Below are 13,976 nucleotides of genomic sequence, written 5' to 3'. Positions count from 1 at the left end.
CAGCATAACCATGGGGAATCAGATTTTACATGGACGGTCCTTGAGAAACCATTCATTCCCTCCCATATAATTAATGCATTGAAATTCCTGTTCATGAAAGAACAAAAATGGGTTTATAAATTACACACAGACAGCAGAGGGCTAAATGATGAAATACCGTGGTTTAGCCTTCAACATTAAATATTGAAAATATAGCTGTATTATGCCCGTTTCAGGGGAGATATCAAGGATTTCTCCATTGCCATAGTCCTTATATAATAATTGTTCAAAGAGAATTAATTTTAAAGACCCTGGCCGGTGTTGATCACCTTATAACATTTCAAATGTGATCACCTTATAACATTTCAAATGCGATACATAATTGCGAGGGGCCATTTTTTGTTGTAATTAGTTCTTAAATATCAGCCCATTACACTGGCTAGACATGCTTGCCTCGCGTTCGGAACTATGCGATCTGTAGTAATGATGCAATCTGGTAGTTCTAGGTATTTCTCGCAGGATTTAACACTTATTGTTTCGATCGCTGATAATTTTTCCGGTATGTTTACATCTACACGGCGTCAGTTTTGATATTTCGAAACCTCCCAGGTTCCTTCTTAGCTAATACAACTCAGGGTAGTTTTGAACTATTTGAACTACTTGGAACTACACAGTGATGTCATCGTGTAGTTCCGCAAGCGGATCCCGCGAGATCACGCGATTTGGGGTTTGTTGACAAGAAGCTAACGGCGCTAATCAGTGAGTCTCCACAAATGTTATATAGTTTTACTATTGAAAAGGCTCAATACGCCATTCTTTGTGTTTCCAGAGTATCTTGTATAATTCTTTTTAAAACTATTACTACACGAACTCTGCACCATGTGATTGGTCCATTGACTTTTCGAAGGTGTTTAAAAAGAGCTTTCCCTGTCTTGGGCGTTGCCTCCCCCTGACTCGGATTCAGCACGAGGCAACACCGGTCAGGTAGATACTGCTCTCTGTTCCTGTTATACTACTTTTTCTCTACTCAGTTTGTATCTTTCATGCAATTAGATCTAGCAATAAGATACACTTCTTTTATAAACAATGTGCCAGAAATCTCTGGTTTATGTACTACTATGTCGTCTTTCACAGGCTCTCCTGAACAGTAATTTTACACACTGTATGTAGCCTGCGATATAATATACAACTAGGGGTTTGGTGGATTACCCAGGAGGTTTTAGTTCAGGTGGATAGGATGAAGGAGGAAAGTTTTTTCTCTGAATGCTAGACAATGAAAGTCTGGGCTTAGAACATACATGCATTATAATGCAGGACTACGTTTGTTCTCTCTATATGTATTCAAGCTCAGCATGTTTTTTGCATTCATAGAGCCGGGTCTCACATATCCTGAGCTAGGTCCAGGAGCGGTGAGGTCTGTCCCCCGGGCACACTGGGTGAGTAGACATTGTCTTTTATTTTCAAAGGGACTGGACAGTCTTTCGGGGACGTTGGTGGTTTTTAACACTGTGTCAATTGTGTGTTTATAGATGTTTCATACATCACGTGACCTGTGGAGTACTATCAGACGATGGAAAACTATATCCTTTTGATTGTATAATTACTTCACTCCATATAATTTCTTTGTATACTTCACACTGTTTATATCACATGCAGTAGCATATATGAGCTAGAACAGAGGCCCTGAAGAAAGCCTAGGGTCCCTTTTCCCGTTGAGGCTGAAACATGTTGGCCCCCATGCAGGTATTTGGTTGAACTGCAGATACATATATTATTGCACTGTTCTTGATTTTAACAGGAGGAGGACCTTCTCAATAAAGTCTTTTTGAGGTTTCTCTATTCTTTTTAACACACTTCGCCACACCATCTCTTTTTTTGTCGCACTGCACCTGATCCCATCAGATCAGAGTCACTTGGTCCTAAAGTGATTGCGGGTTGGAATTCCCGTTGGATAAAGGATACGATAGAGGTCTCAATGATCTAGAGACACGAGACCCTTAAGGATGACCAAGTGATAATATTGATCATCACGAGAACTTTTGATGGTAATCCTAGATGATATTCCTCTGCAATCAGTGGTGGTCCCTTGTCTGACATTCCCTGTCCCTTGTAAACTAGAAGTAAGTCTTGACTTTGTCTTGATGTATTAATGTAAACATTAAGACTTTCTCTTTAGAGGTTCTAGATAACTTCTTTTTAGACCCCTAGGTTTGTATGTTGTACATGTAATTAACTGGCTCACAGGAGAACTGGCTCACTGGCCACTTCTAATTATTGTCTGCGGCAATTTTAACATGCCCAGTAATAGGAGGGCGAGGGGTCAGGGGAACTATAGAGGTAGGAAATCTAAAGTATACCAGGCTATATTAAACCTAATGCATACTCACAGACTTGATGATGCATGGGAAAATTTAAAACCTATTTTTCAGCTCCTCATCTATCTCTTGCAAGGATGAATTATTTTCTGATCTCTTCCTCTCTGACGCGGGATTGCTCTATTGACACTGCTCCGTGATTTATGTCGGACCACAATCCACTCATATTAAACATTGGGGGTTGGGTTTCAGAGGAGAAGTCTCAAAATGGAGCTTTGAAAAAGAGCAGCTGTATGAATAAGGATATAGGTTATACATGCTGGGCTGAGTTCAAGAGTTCCTTGAGTTCAATATTGAGACGGCCTCAACCATGGTGGTGTGGGGCACCCTAAAAGGAGGTATTCGTGGAGAGACTCTGCGGTTCTCCATTAGGAAAAACAAGAAAGAGAAGACGGAGGTCTTGGATTTGCAAGGTAAAATGAAAAAAGCAGAGGAGATATTAATGTAGGCAGTTGAGCTGGGGGCTGAAATTGAAGCTGCACAAATTGAGGTAGTAGCTGCCAAGGCTGAAATCTGGTCTATTGTAGAAAGAATAGCCGCAAAATGGGCATCAGCCAGCGACAAAGTATATAAGTGTAGCAAACTCATTGGCTATCAGCTGGACATTAGGACCAGACAACAGGTCTTCACCAATGCAATACTCTTGATTCAAACCGCCACAGGAGAGATTACTGACAACCCGGTTAATATTCAGAGGGCCTATTGGGAGTTCTATAACGATCTCTATACTGAAGAGAATCCTTGGTCCCTGGATTTGAGAGATAGGGAGATCTCCAGATATCTTTACGCCATATTATTGTCGCGGAAGATCACATTCAGTTGAAGAGTCCTCCAACTTGGGAAGAAATTTCAACAGCACTGGCAAGTCTGCTGGATGGCAAAGCTGCTGGTCCCATCAAATGAAAGATCTTGGTCTACAGCTAAGATTATAATTTTTCCATTAAAAGATAAGTCACCATTAGAGATGGGCTCATATAGCCCAATTACTCTTATTAATTGCGACTCCAAGGTATACTCCAACATTTTTGCATCCAAACTATCCTCTAGAATTAAGCCACTTGTCTTGAACATGGGAGCATGGGTTCATTCCCAAAAAGAGCACCATAGAACATATCTGTTGGACCATCACCCTATTTGACGCTGCCCAAGTGTCTGGAGACCCAATCTCACTAATCTTACTAAATGCTGAAAAAGCATTTGATCGGGTCTCCTGGCAATATCTTTGGGTTGTTATGAGGTGGATGCGTTTTGGGCCCAAGGCAATTCAAGCTATTCAAGCTCTGTACCTAAATCCCAAAGCCAGAATTTCGATAAATGGGAAATCGACAGAGTCAATTAGAATAACACGTGGCAGGGCTGTCCTTGTTCTCCACTGCTCTTCGTCATTTATATTGATCCCTTTATTAAGAAAATTTAAATCAACCATGATATTCTGGCTTGGTATGGCGTAGAAAGCAAGATCATGCTTATACTGATGATCTGGCTGTGGTGACTCCTGACCCGGTATCAGCTACTAAAGCTTTGGAACAGGAGGCTCAAGAGTTCGGGAAGGTATCTGGCTATGCATTCAACAGGAAAAAAACAGAGATTATCCTAAATAAAGGAATCAATTGTGAGGACAATAGGGTCGTACAGAAAGCCACATTTTAGGGGGTTACCATTGTCGCTGATATTGACTCTATTGTAAAAGAAAATCTGTTTCCGCTGGCTGAGGAAACAAAGAGGGCATTTAGCCAGATTAAGAACCTGCATTTGACCATAGTAGAACAGTGCAATGTTTTAAAAATTATCTTTTTCCCCAAATTGCTCTATTTCTTCAGTGCTATCCCTTTAGAGTTTAATAAACCAATGCTTCAAAAATTTGAACAACTATTTTCTCAATACATTTGGGCCTATTCTAAGCCGAGAAGGGCCTTTAAGCTGCTTTCTCTTCCTCCGGACAGAGGGAGATGGGAGCTCCCCAATCTAAGACTGGGCCACGGTACTACAACATTGTACAGAACTGCAACACGAACATCCAGGTATGGCCACCTCAAGACTCCCATCTCCCTTTACTTTATTACTCGGTGTGGAGGCTCAGGGGTGACTTTGGTGGCAAGTTGAATGTGGTTATTATAAACGGGTCAGATTAAAGACCCTGTTGAGTGCATATAGGGTATTTTCTAATGCACGCAGACTCTTTGGTTTAGGTAAATTACATTTTTACACTCCCATCAATACTAATTTACCAGCTATTTTGGGGAAAACATATCTCCTAAATAGGTATAAAGCAGGAATCTCAAAGCTCGGAGATATACTTACTTCTGAAGGAGTCCAGCCATTTAGAGACCTTAGATTACAATTTAATCTGAGTGAGAATCAGGCTTTTAACTGTTTTGCTAAGAAGGATTTCTTGTCTCGTAAGGCTTGAGGGTTGGCGGGGTTTGCAAAAATAGACCTTATTGATAAGTTACGGGGGCCTGCTTTACCTCGTATTGGGTATATTTTTTCGACACTGAATAGCCGAATATCTGATGATTTTGCCAAAAAAGATAATAAATGGCAGCAGAAACTGAATGTCCCTTGCAATACGTTTCGTTTTGCTCTAAGCTTTGCTCTGAGTGATTTGTTGTCAGCCAAACTACAGGCACAATTCTATAATACTGGTTTCTTCCTGTACATCACACCCAATAGAATTACTAAATGGTACAGGTAAAAGAACGCTCTGCCCTAGATGCTCAGATTTTAGTGCAGACTCAGTTCACATGTTTGCTACCTGTTTGAAATTAGAACTACTACTTGATAAAATACAACAGTTTCTAAGTAGGATTCTATTGCAAGACATCCAGATAACCCCAGCAATTATTTTGCAAGGAGTACAAGATACACTTGATAGAAAGAACGGGGAAGAGCTAATAGTTGTAGCCATTACTATACTTAGGATCTGCTTAGCCTCTTCTTGGATATACCCGAATCCTCCTCTGTTTTCTCAATGGTTCGCCCGACTAGTAGCGACTTGCAATCTTGAGAAGGCGATCTACACCAAGAAAGGTGTTCAGGCAAGAAAAAAAGGATTAGTTATTTAGGAACCATTAATTACGTGGCTTAGTCAGAAAAATGTCTAAGGTTTCTGTAATCTGTATTGTATTTTGAAATGTCAGATTTTTGGTGTGAAACCTCACTCTTACCAGGGAAGAGTTACCTATTATTGTTTCTCTTCTTCTGTTTTTTCTCTTTTCTCATTATTTTACAAAGGTGTCACGTAGCTGCTATATTAAATCTACTCTCAGTGGAATTAGTACTTATACCTGTGGACTCAAACTCATTTAATGTTATTGATTATTGTACAAAGGAAATAGCTTTTTTTATATTCTCCCACTGTTGGCAAAATGTATTGTATTTATTTCCGAGGTGTGGGGTGGGGGTGGGTGGGGGATTCAGGCTTGTAATGAATTTCTCAACTTTGATTTTGATCTTTGTATTGCATATTTATTTAAAAAAATAAATACCACCCTTTAGACAAATCATATAGAACAGTATTTAAATTCTGGCTTTTCAAGAATAAACCTACCAGACACAGAGATGACTGGGCATCTGACTGGGCCAATGGATACCGATGTGTTGTCATTGCCTGTGCTTTCAGCAAACCCAGAGCCTAAAATTGTTAAATTCCTTCCTTCTTCAAATAGACCTGTGAAGCACATACATAACACATACATGCTATTACTGATTCAGTTTGTAATTGTGAAGCATATAAATAACAACAGCTTTTTCTTAATCAGTTTCTAATCGAATAGTTGTTATCCAGTAATATTTATAAGCCAGAACAGATAGCAGTTTTTTATGTGCAACTTATAGGAAGTAATTACATCTGAAAGCAGAGTAAGAAAAAAGAAGAAATGTAATGGCAGTAAATTCTTTCTTTTCCGCACACCTAAGCCTGAGGCCATGCTAAGTGCTTCTGTGTAGACAATACCTGCGTCAGACTCCATAATAAATGTATTACTCCTTGAATTCTTTCATTCTGGGACCAGTGCACCACCTGGCCAAAAAATAGGAACGGTATAGGTTCTTGACATCATTTAGCAACGTTCTACAATTGACACTAACATTATTGTTTTGTAAACGTACAAACAGAAAATACTCAGAAATGCAGAACCACCTTATGTACAGATGTAGATGTATCTGTTTTGTCGCTTCATATACATTGCCAGTAGCAAAAGTAAAAAGATGCAGTCACAGCTTTTTGGAACACTACTGGGAACATACTCCTATTCTTGTGTTTGTTCCTCTCATGAGCATTCCGGTCTCACAGTGTTTGACTCAGTAAACTGTATCTTTCCACTGCTAACTTGAGGAGGCTTGGGGCGCTAGAGGGCACACTGCGGGATGGCTGCCTACTGAGTCAGCTCCGCCGGGCAGATCTCAGTCCTGCAATTTTAACGCTCAAACTTGAAGACATTTATCTGCAGATTGGCAGCAAATATCACCGGAATGTGTCAGGCTGCCGCAGAACACTTATCAGATCTGATTGTGGGCAGAAGCGGGGGGAAATCATCCTCTGAACTCTCTGGGCGCAGTCTAAGGAGCTTCGTAAGATGGCGGCCAATGGACAGTGGGACGGACGGGGACAGCGATCAGAGGCACTGTGAGGCGACAGCGTTGTAATGCGAGGTCGGGACCTGTAACGCTTGCACCTGCAACTGAAGCGTGGTGCAGAATTGGCCGGGGATGTCTGCTAGTGCAGGGTGTAATGCGGACGCTTGCGGCGGTGAGGTGGTGAGGTGGATGCCGCGAGAAAATGGCAGCCCTCAGTGCAATGTCATAGATGGATCTCAAACCCAGGTAATAGACATCACTTCTCCTAATATGCGTACACTAGTACTCTGCCTGTGCGGCTGCAAATTGCGCTGGATGCGACAATAGCTTTTTGGTGCCGCTGAAACCCCCTGTGCACTGCGGCCAGATCGGAACCCTGCGAGCGACCAGTGGCCATTTTGCATATCTCCTTACGTCCTGTCCTCACGCAGATTGCCAACCAGCAGAATGCACGCGGCCTCTCCCCTGCCGCGAGGTTAGTGAAAGCCCTGATTCCACCGCATTGCTCCCCCTCAGCCAGCAGACAGCGAGGGTGCAATGGATGACACTCAGTTGTGAATCCCGGGGCTGTATAATACTGGCGGTCGGCTGTACCGGACTGCCGTGCTTGCCTAGTGGGATATAGTGTCAACGAAGTGAATGTTCCCTGATATGGTGGCAGATCAGGATTACAGTGCTGTGCTCATTGGATGCCTCTATGTGATGTATGGTGATATTTCTCCTGCAATTGACCCTCCTGCTGTACTGTGCCGGGAACCACCTCTAGTTCAACCTTAAATACAACAGTTTATGGGTCATCAGATGTCTGAGTGGGCGGTGCTGTACTTTTTCTCATCTGGAACATGTATACTCCTACAGGTTGGCCCGGTGCCATGGTCCTTGGATCCTTAAGGAATATAACGGCTCAAGATTCTCCTGGTGATATATTCCTGTTTGGGGGCGCAGCGTCTACTATACGACCTCCAGGATTGGTTTCAGCACCCTCTAGGGTAGCAGTGAAAATTTGCTCAGCCCTTGGTGCTCCTTTCTTCTAGTTGCAAGCCGGCGATCAGAGGTAGCGACCCGACTATTCAAGATGGGCAAACCAGATAAGCAACAACCAAAACTCATCTTTGAATCAAGGAGACAGACGCGGGTCCCTACGACGAATTCTGATACTGAGGCTGAGACGGACGCCCCCACGGACAGCGGCATGGAATCCGTCATCAAAGCAATACAGTCCAGTCTTCAGGACATCAATGGAAAGCTCGACCACCTGACGCACCGTGTGGACAGCATGGCAGCGAAATTGGACAAGCAAGGTGAGAGCCTGGACACAGCCGAAACGCGCATTTTGGTAGTGGAGGATGAGGCGCACACAACAACTTCCAAATGTGGCGGGATGGAAAAGATCCTGGAGGTGATTAAAAACAAGGCGGAGGATTTGGAAGCAAGGTCGCGCCGAAATAATGTTAGAATCGGGGTGGTGCCTGAGACGACCAACACCGGCCGCATGGAATTGTATGTGGAGGAGACGTGCCAGTCAATTTTCGGAGTGGAACACCTGTCCTCGATCCTCATAGTGGAACGTGCACACAGGTTGCTGGCTCCTCGTCCACCACCAGGTGCCCCACCCAGGCCCATAGTGGCTCGTGTCCTGCATTATAGGGATAGAGACAGTATTCTGAGGATGGCACGGTAAAAACCGAAGGTGTCATATGAAGGCAATCAGTTGGAGTTTTATCTGGATTACAAGGTTGCTGTACAACAGGCACGCAAAGAATTTGCCAATGCCAAGATGAAGCTAAGATAGCTGAAAGTGGAGTACGCAATGCTTTATCCGGTGCATTTGAAGGTTGTCTGGGATGGCTGACTGACAGTCCTTCAATCGCCGACGGCAGCTCAAGATTTCATCAAGAAGATCGCCACTAGACGCAAGGAACAACGCTGTACAGATCAGCAGCAAGATTCGGAGTGAAGTGATGATTTGGACAGGAATGTCATGACTTTTATTATAAATATCTCGGCCACTTTCTGACTCTGTGATGCAAAACCTTCATCAAGCTGGCTCAGGTAATACATACTTGCTGAGGGCTGATGTGTCCCTATATGGTAAGTGCAGACACTGCACAAAAGACATCTTTGCTGACAACCCCAGAATTACAGGTTGATTCACAAAACTGCATTCTCCGGTAGTTCTTAGTCATTTCATAGCCTCATTTTGTGAGGGGGTGCATGCATATCCTCTATATCATGATAGCTGACACCCCGGCATATCCCCTGAAAGATGTCAAGGATGTACAACTCAGACCTTTTCAATCTGTTATTGTAGCTCATTTCATGGACTGGTACAGAGTTCTCCTATGATGGCTTCTGATGAATGCTGATTTCTTGTTTTATAATATGTTCTGGGAGAAGGATACATTTCGGTAATTGCACGGTCAAGTATAACTCCTTACACACGGTTTCCGCAATGGGGCAAAACGTATATTTATGCTTGTGCGTTTTAGTGGTGCGGACAATTGTCTATCCCGCACATGCTCCAGAATTTAGATACATGGTAATGGTACCGTATGTATGGAGTACTGGATCTTCGGACTGACTTTATCTTGGCTTACTAGCAACATGATGGTCACACATTAATGTAGGTGTTGCATTGTTTGGTTCTACAGTCACTCTGGCACGTCTGTTCAATGCTTGGACCCCACCCTTGAGGATGGAGGCGAATCTGCAAATCATAGACTGTAGGTTTTGTTTTGAAACCTTATGTGAAAAGTACTATGTTATGCAATTTACCATGACATTTGGTTTACTGCCAATAACGATTCATGGTGGCTTCTTTGGGTTTAATATGTATTCATAATAATGATCTGACCTCGTCCATTAACTTGGACGGTGTTGTGTACCCTGAGCGGACCTCCACAAGAGAGTTTCCCATGAGTTTGTTGTTTGGAGGGGTTGTTGATCTGGGGATATATATTCGGCATGATTGGGATGCTGTAGTGGGATTGGGGTGGAGGGGTTGGGGACTAGGTAGGTTTGACGGTCCATGACACTTGTGATGCATTGCTGTAATCCACACTGATAGCTTTTTTTTGTAAAGAGATTTATATAGGGGCACATTGCAAATGTTATATAGAGAAAGGACACAGCCTGCCGGTTACTATCGGTGGATACTCACACACCCATGATAACAAAGACTGAAACTGCACTAAACAGACCATATTTAAGGCGGATTACGTGGAATATTCGAGGGTGTATCAACCCCCAAAAAATTAGGCAAATATTCACCTATTTTCACAGATTTCACGTCGACATAGCGTTATTGCAAGAGACACACATTGCCCCAGGTACCAAGAGTCATTTTGGTCGCAAATGGGCTGAGTCTGTCCATCATTCCACGTATTCCTCATACTCTAGGGGGGAGGTCCAGGGTAGTTGGTCACGCATTGATTACTGGCTTGGGTCGGGGGGGGAGCTGCGATGGACCTCCGATGTGATACATTTGCCTAAAACACTATCAGATCATAACCCCATATTGCTGTCCCTTAAGATACCGTCATATACACCACCCCTCTGTAGCTGGCGGTTTAATGCTAAAGCACTCACAGATTCGATATACACAGATACTATCACCGCAGATATTTAGGAATATTTTAGTTTAACGCACCCTCCACTGCGGACCCATGCCTCTTGTGGGAGGCTTTCAAAGCTACCCTAAGAGGGGTATGTATGAGCACCAATGTTGGGATCTTAATAGACATACGTGGGCAACTTGCACACTGTGAGGCCTGGCTAAGGGTACTTGAAATTGAGTATGCTATTACACAAAGCCTGCACCTATTGGGGGAAATCAGGCAGGCACAGACGGAATATCAATTTGCAGGAAAGCGAACTTAAATATCTATCTAGACGTCCTGCCGCTAGGGCTTTTGATGAGGGAGGAAGGCCGGGCAGAGTTCTGGCATCTAAAATTTGCGAAGGCCATAGTTCACAAGCTGTGCTGCAAATTCGAGGGGAGGATGGCTGCCTACGAACAGATGGTAGTGGCATCTTGCAGGGGTTCGTAAAGACATATAGTATGCTGTATGAATCACAGCCGGTAGCGTCCTCAGCAGAAGTACTAGACTACTTGGCGGATGTTGCCATTGCATGGCTATCGGACACGCAGCGGGCCTATCTTTCGATGCCCATCACAGTGGAAGAGGTGACAGACATTATTAAATCGTTACCAAACAGAAAAGCCCCAGGCCCTGATGGGTTTACTTGTGAATTTTAAAAGACCTTCGTGGACCTGTTAGCCCCTCATTTGAGGGAAATGTACGGGGACGCCTTAGATAAGATGACACTTCCTCCGTCACTTCAGGAAGCGATACTGCTTACCCTCCTTAAGCCCGCAAAGGATCCTACAAACTGTGACTCATATCGACCACTCTCGTTAATTAAAGTGGACAAATGTTGGCTAAGTTACTTGCTTCAAGGTTACAACCCCTTATGCCTAATTTGGTCCTAATTTGGGCCTCCCGGACCAGTCCAGTTTTATACCATCTAGAGCCACTACGCACAACACCCGGACGCTATTTGCACTCTCCCACTATTTGATGCCCAGTGCGAAGGCAGTGGCGGTCATGTTAGATGCCGCCAAGGCCTTTGATTCTATCGAATGGTCATACCTCCTGAGGGTGCTGCAGAGGATGGGGTTTCCGCCCATGTATATGCAGTGGGTTTGATTATTGTACAAACAGCCAGTTGCTAGAACCCGGGTCAATGGTTATATTTCTGACCAAATACCTATAGCGCGGGGAACGAGGCAGGGATGTCCCCTATCCCCTCTGTTATTTGCATTAGCCCTGGAACCCTTACCCTGTGAAGTTCGGCTGGGACATCATGATTCAGCCTTGCAGTTCCCTAGTAGACCATTACATATTTCCTTGTATGCGGACGAAATGTTACTCTACGTTTGCGACCCAGAACAAAAGTTGACCCCACTACTACGTGAATACATCAAATTTGGGAGGAAATCTGGGCTCCAAATTAATTGGGCAAAAATCTTCTATCATCCCTCTGACTGACACTACACTCCCACATTCTACAGAATTTCCGCTGGAATGGAACACTGACCCCATCGAATACTTAGGCATTTGCAGCCTGATTCATGTACGGGCCGTTTTGCGTGGCCCTAATAGCGAATCATAGCGACTCGCTATTGAGGACACGCAAAACGGCATTCATGTAGGAATTGCTAAATAAATAGCGATTCCTACATGTTCTCTATTTGCGAGTAGCAATTTGCTACTCGCAAAAAAAGGAATAACTCCCCATTCATTCCTATGGGCCAAAAGGCCCATAGGAATGAATGGGGAGTATCCCTTATTTGCGAGTAGCAATTTGCTACTCGCAAATCAGATAGCGATTTTAAGGGTGCCAGGGGTGTCCAAAGGACACCCTGTAGCACCCCTCAAATGATCTGTGACACAGGTGTTGCACACACACATGTCCAAAGGACATGTGTGTGTGTAACATGCAAATCAGAAAAATGCATTTAAATGCATTTTTCTGAGTTTTCGCAATTTACCGCGAGGTCTGACCTCGCGGTAAATTGCGCCTAGAAATAGCGAAATCGCTAATTGAAATAGGATGTTGAATAGCATTTAAGGAATCTCAAATAGAGATTCCTTAAATGTCATTTCCTCGCACATTTGCGACATCGCAATTAGCGATTTTTGCTTTTGGGATGCTGAATCCCAAAAGCAAAAATCGCACTCGCAAAGGGCCGGATTCTCAGAATCCGGCCCTTTGCGAGCCGATTTAGCCTTCAGGAATAAGGCTGTTGGTATCACCGGGATCCTGAGATTGTTATCAGAACCAATTACGGCAGAGCAATATCCTCGTTAGAGGAGAAAATAAATCGCTGGATACAATTACCTCTCTCGCTAGCAGACCGTATAGTCATAGTGAAAATGGTCATGCTACCGAAATTTCTCTACCTTTTTAATAATATCCTGATTCCCCCTCCAACTGAGGTGTTCCGTCGTTTGTCCGCAAAGGTGCTTAAGCTGATCTGGGCAGGCAAACAACCACGTATAGAGTTAGGAGCTCTAACATTACCATATTCTAAGGGTGGACTTTGCGTCCCAGATTTCCTACTATATTATCTATGTGCTCAAGCGAAATACTCTACCTACTGGTATAATCCAATTCCATATTTAACGCATACTGCCATAGAAAAAGGAGATGCATTGCCAACACCTTTAACTGCAATTGTGACGTACATTAGACCACCGTTACATGCCAAAGACATCAACACAATTGATGCCACAGATGCAGCGTGGCATTAGCTAGGTAGTTTGACACGTAAATTGCCCCTCTATGCCCCAGCGTTACCACTGCATCATCATCCTGAGCTTTCGGTTACGAGAGAGGAGGTTGGTGTGAGCTTGTTGAATCAGATAGGGATTGACACCATGGGTGATCTCTATCAGAATGGGGTTTTCAAAACGTCACAGGATTTATCATATATTAAAAATCAGACTTTATTGTTTTGCTTCACTTATCATAGACTACAAGGGGAGATTAGGAAGTTATATCCAAGTTACCTGGCCGAACCACCACAGTTGCAAACATTACAACTCATTTTATCCTCCTCCAACACCACGCATTTAGTATCACGGCTATATAAAGTAGCACAAGAGGAGATAGCCAACAATACAAACAAAGCACTGGCAAGATGGAATGCCGCAATAGACCCTCCCCTTACTGAGGTGGAATGGCAGACTACATGTTCCCTCACTCAAATATTGACACCAAATGTTAACTTAAGAATATAGAATTTTAAATAGCTCCATCAAACTTATTACACTCCTGCAAGGCTTCATCGGTATGGCCTCCATCAGGAAGTGGGTTGTAAATGATGTGGCGCCGCCCTGGCGGACTTTATACACCTGGTATGGCAGTGCCCACAAGTACGTGAATATTAGGCAAGGGTTACCTCGCTATTGGGAGGGATGGTACAGGTTGAGATTGAATGTACTGTCCGCACCTGTCTACCTGTCAAGACCACTGACC

General features: G+C 43.6%; 1 protein-coding gene across 1 annotated transcript in view; it reads right to left on the bottom strand.

Annotated features, from left to right (window-relative positions):
- Nucleotides 1-13,976, bottom strand: part of LOC147724582 (fibrocystin-L-like) — a 2,246,326-nt gene that overhangs the window by 1,435,248 nt on the left and 797,102 nt on the right. Inside the window, exon 31 of the mRNA XM_086918063.1 lies at nucleotides 5,905-6,024. Within this exon, the coding sequence (XP_086774189.1) occupies nucleotides 5,905-6,024 (120 nt within the window). The remainder of the gene's footprint in view (nucleotides 1-5,904; nucleotides 6,025-13,976) is intronic.

This window comes from Lissotriton vulgaris, chromosome 4_1 (genome assembly GCF_964263255.1).
Source record: "Lissotriton vulgaris chromosome 4_1, aLisVul1.2, whole genome shotgun sequence".
In the NCBI taxonomy this organism is placed as follows: Eukaryota; Metazoa; Chordata; class Amphibia; order Caudata; family Salamandridae; genus Lissotriton; species Lissotriton vulgaris.
Note: the sequence above shows the minus strand (reverse complement) of the source record. Positions and strands in the feature narration are given on the sequence as shown.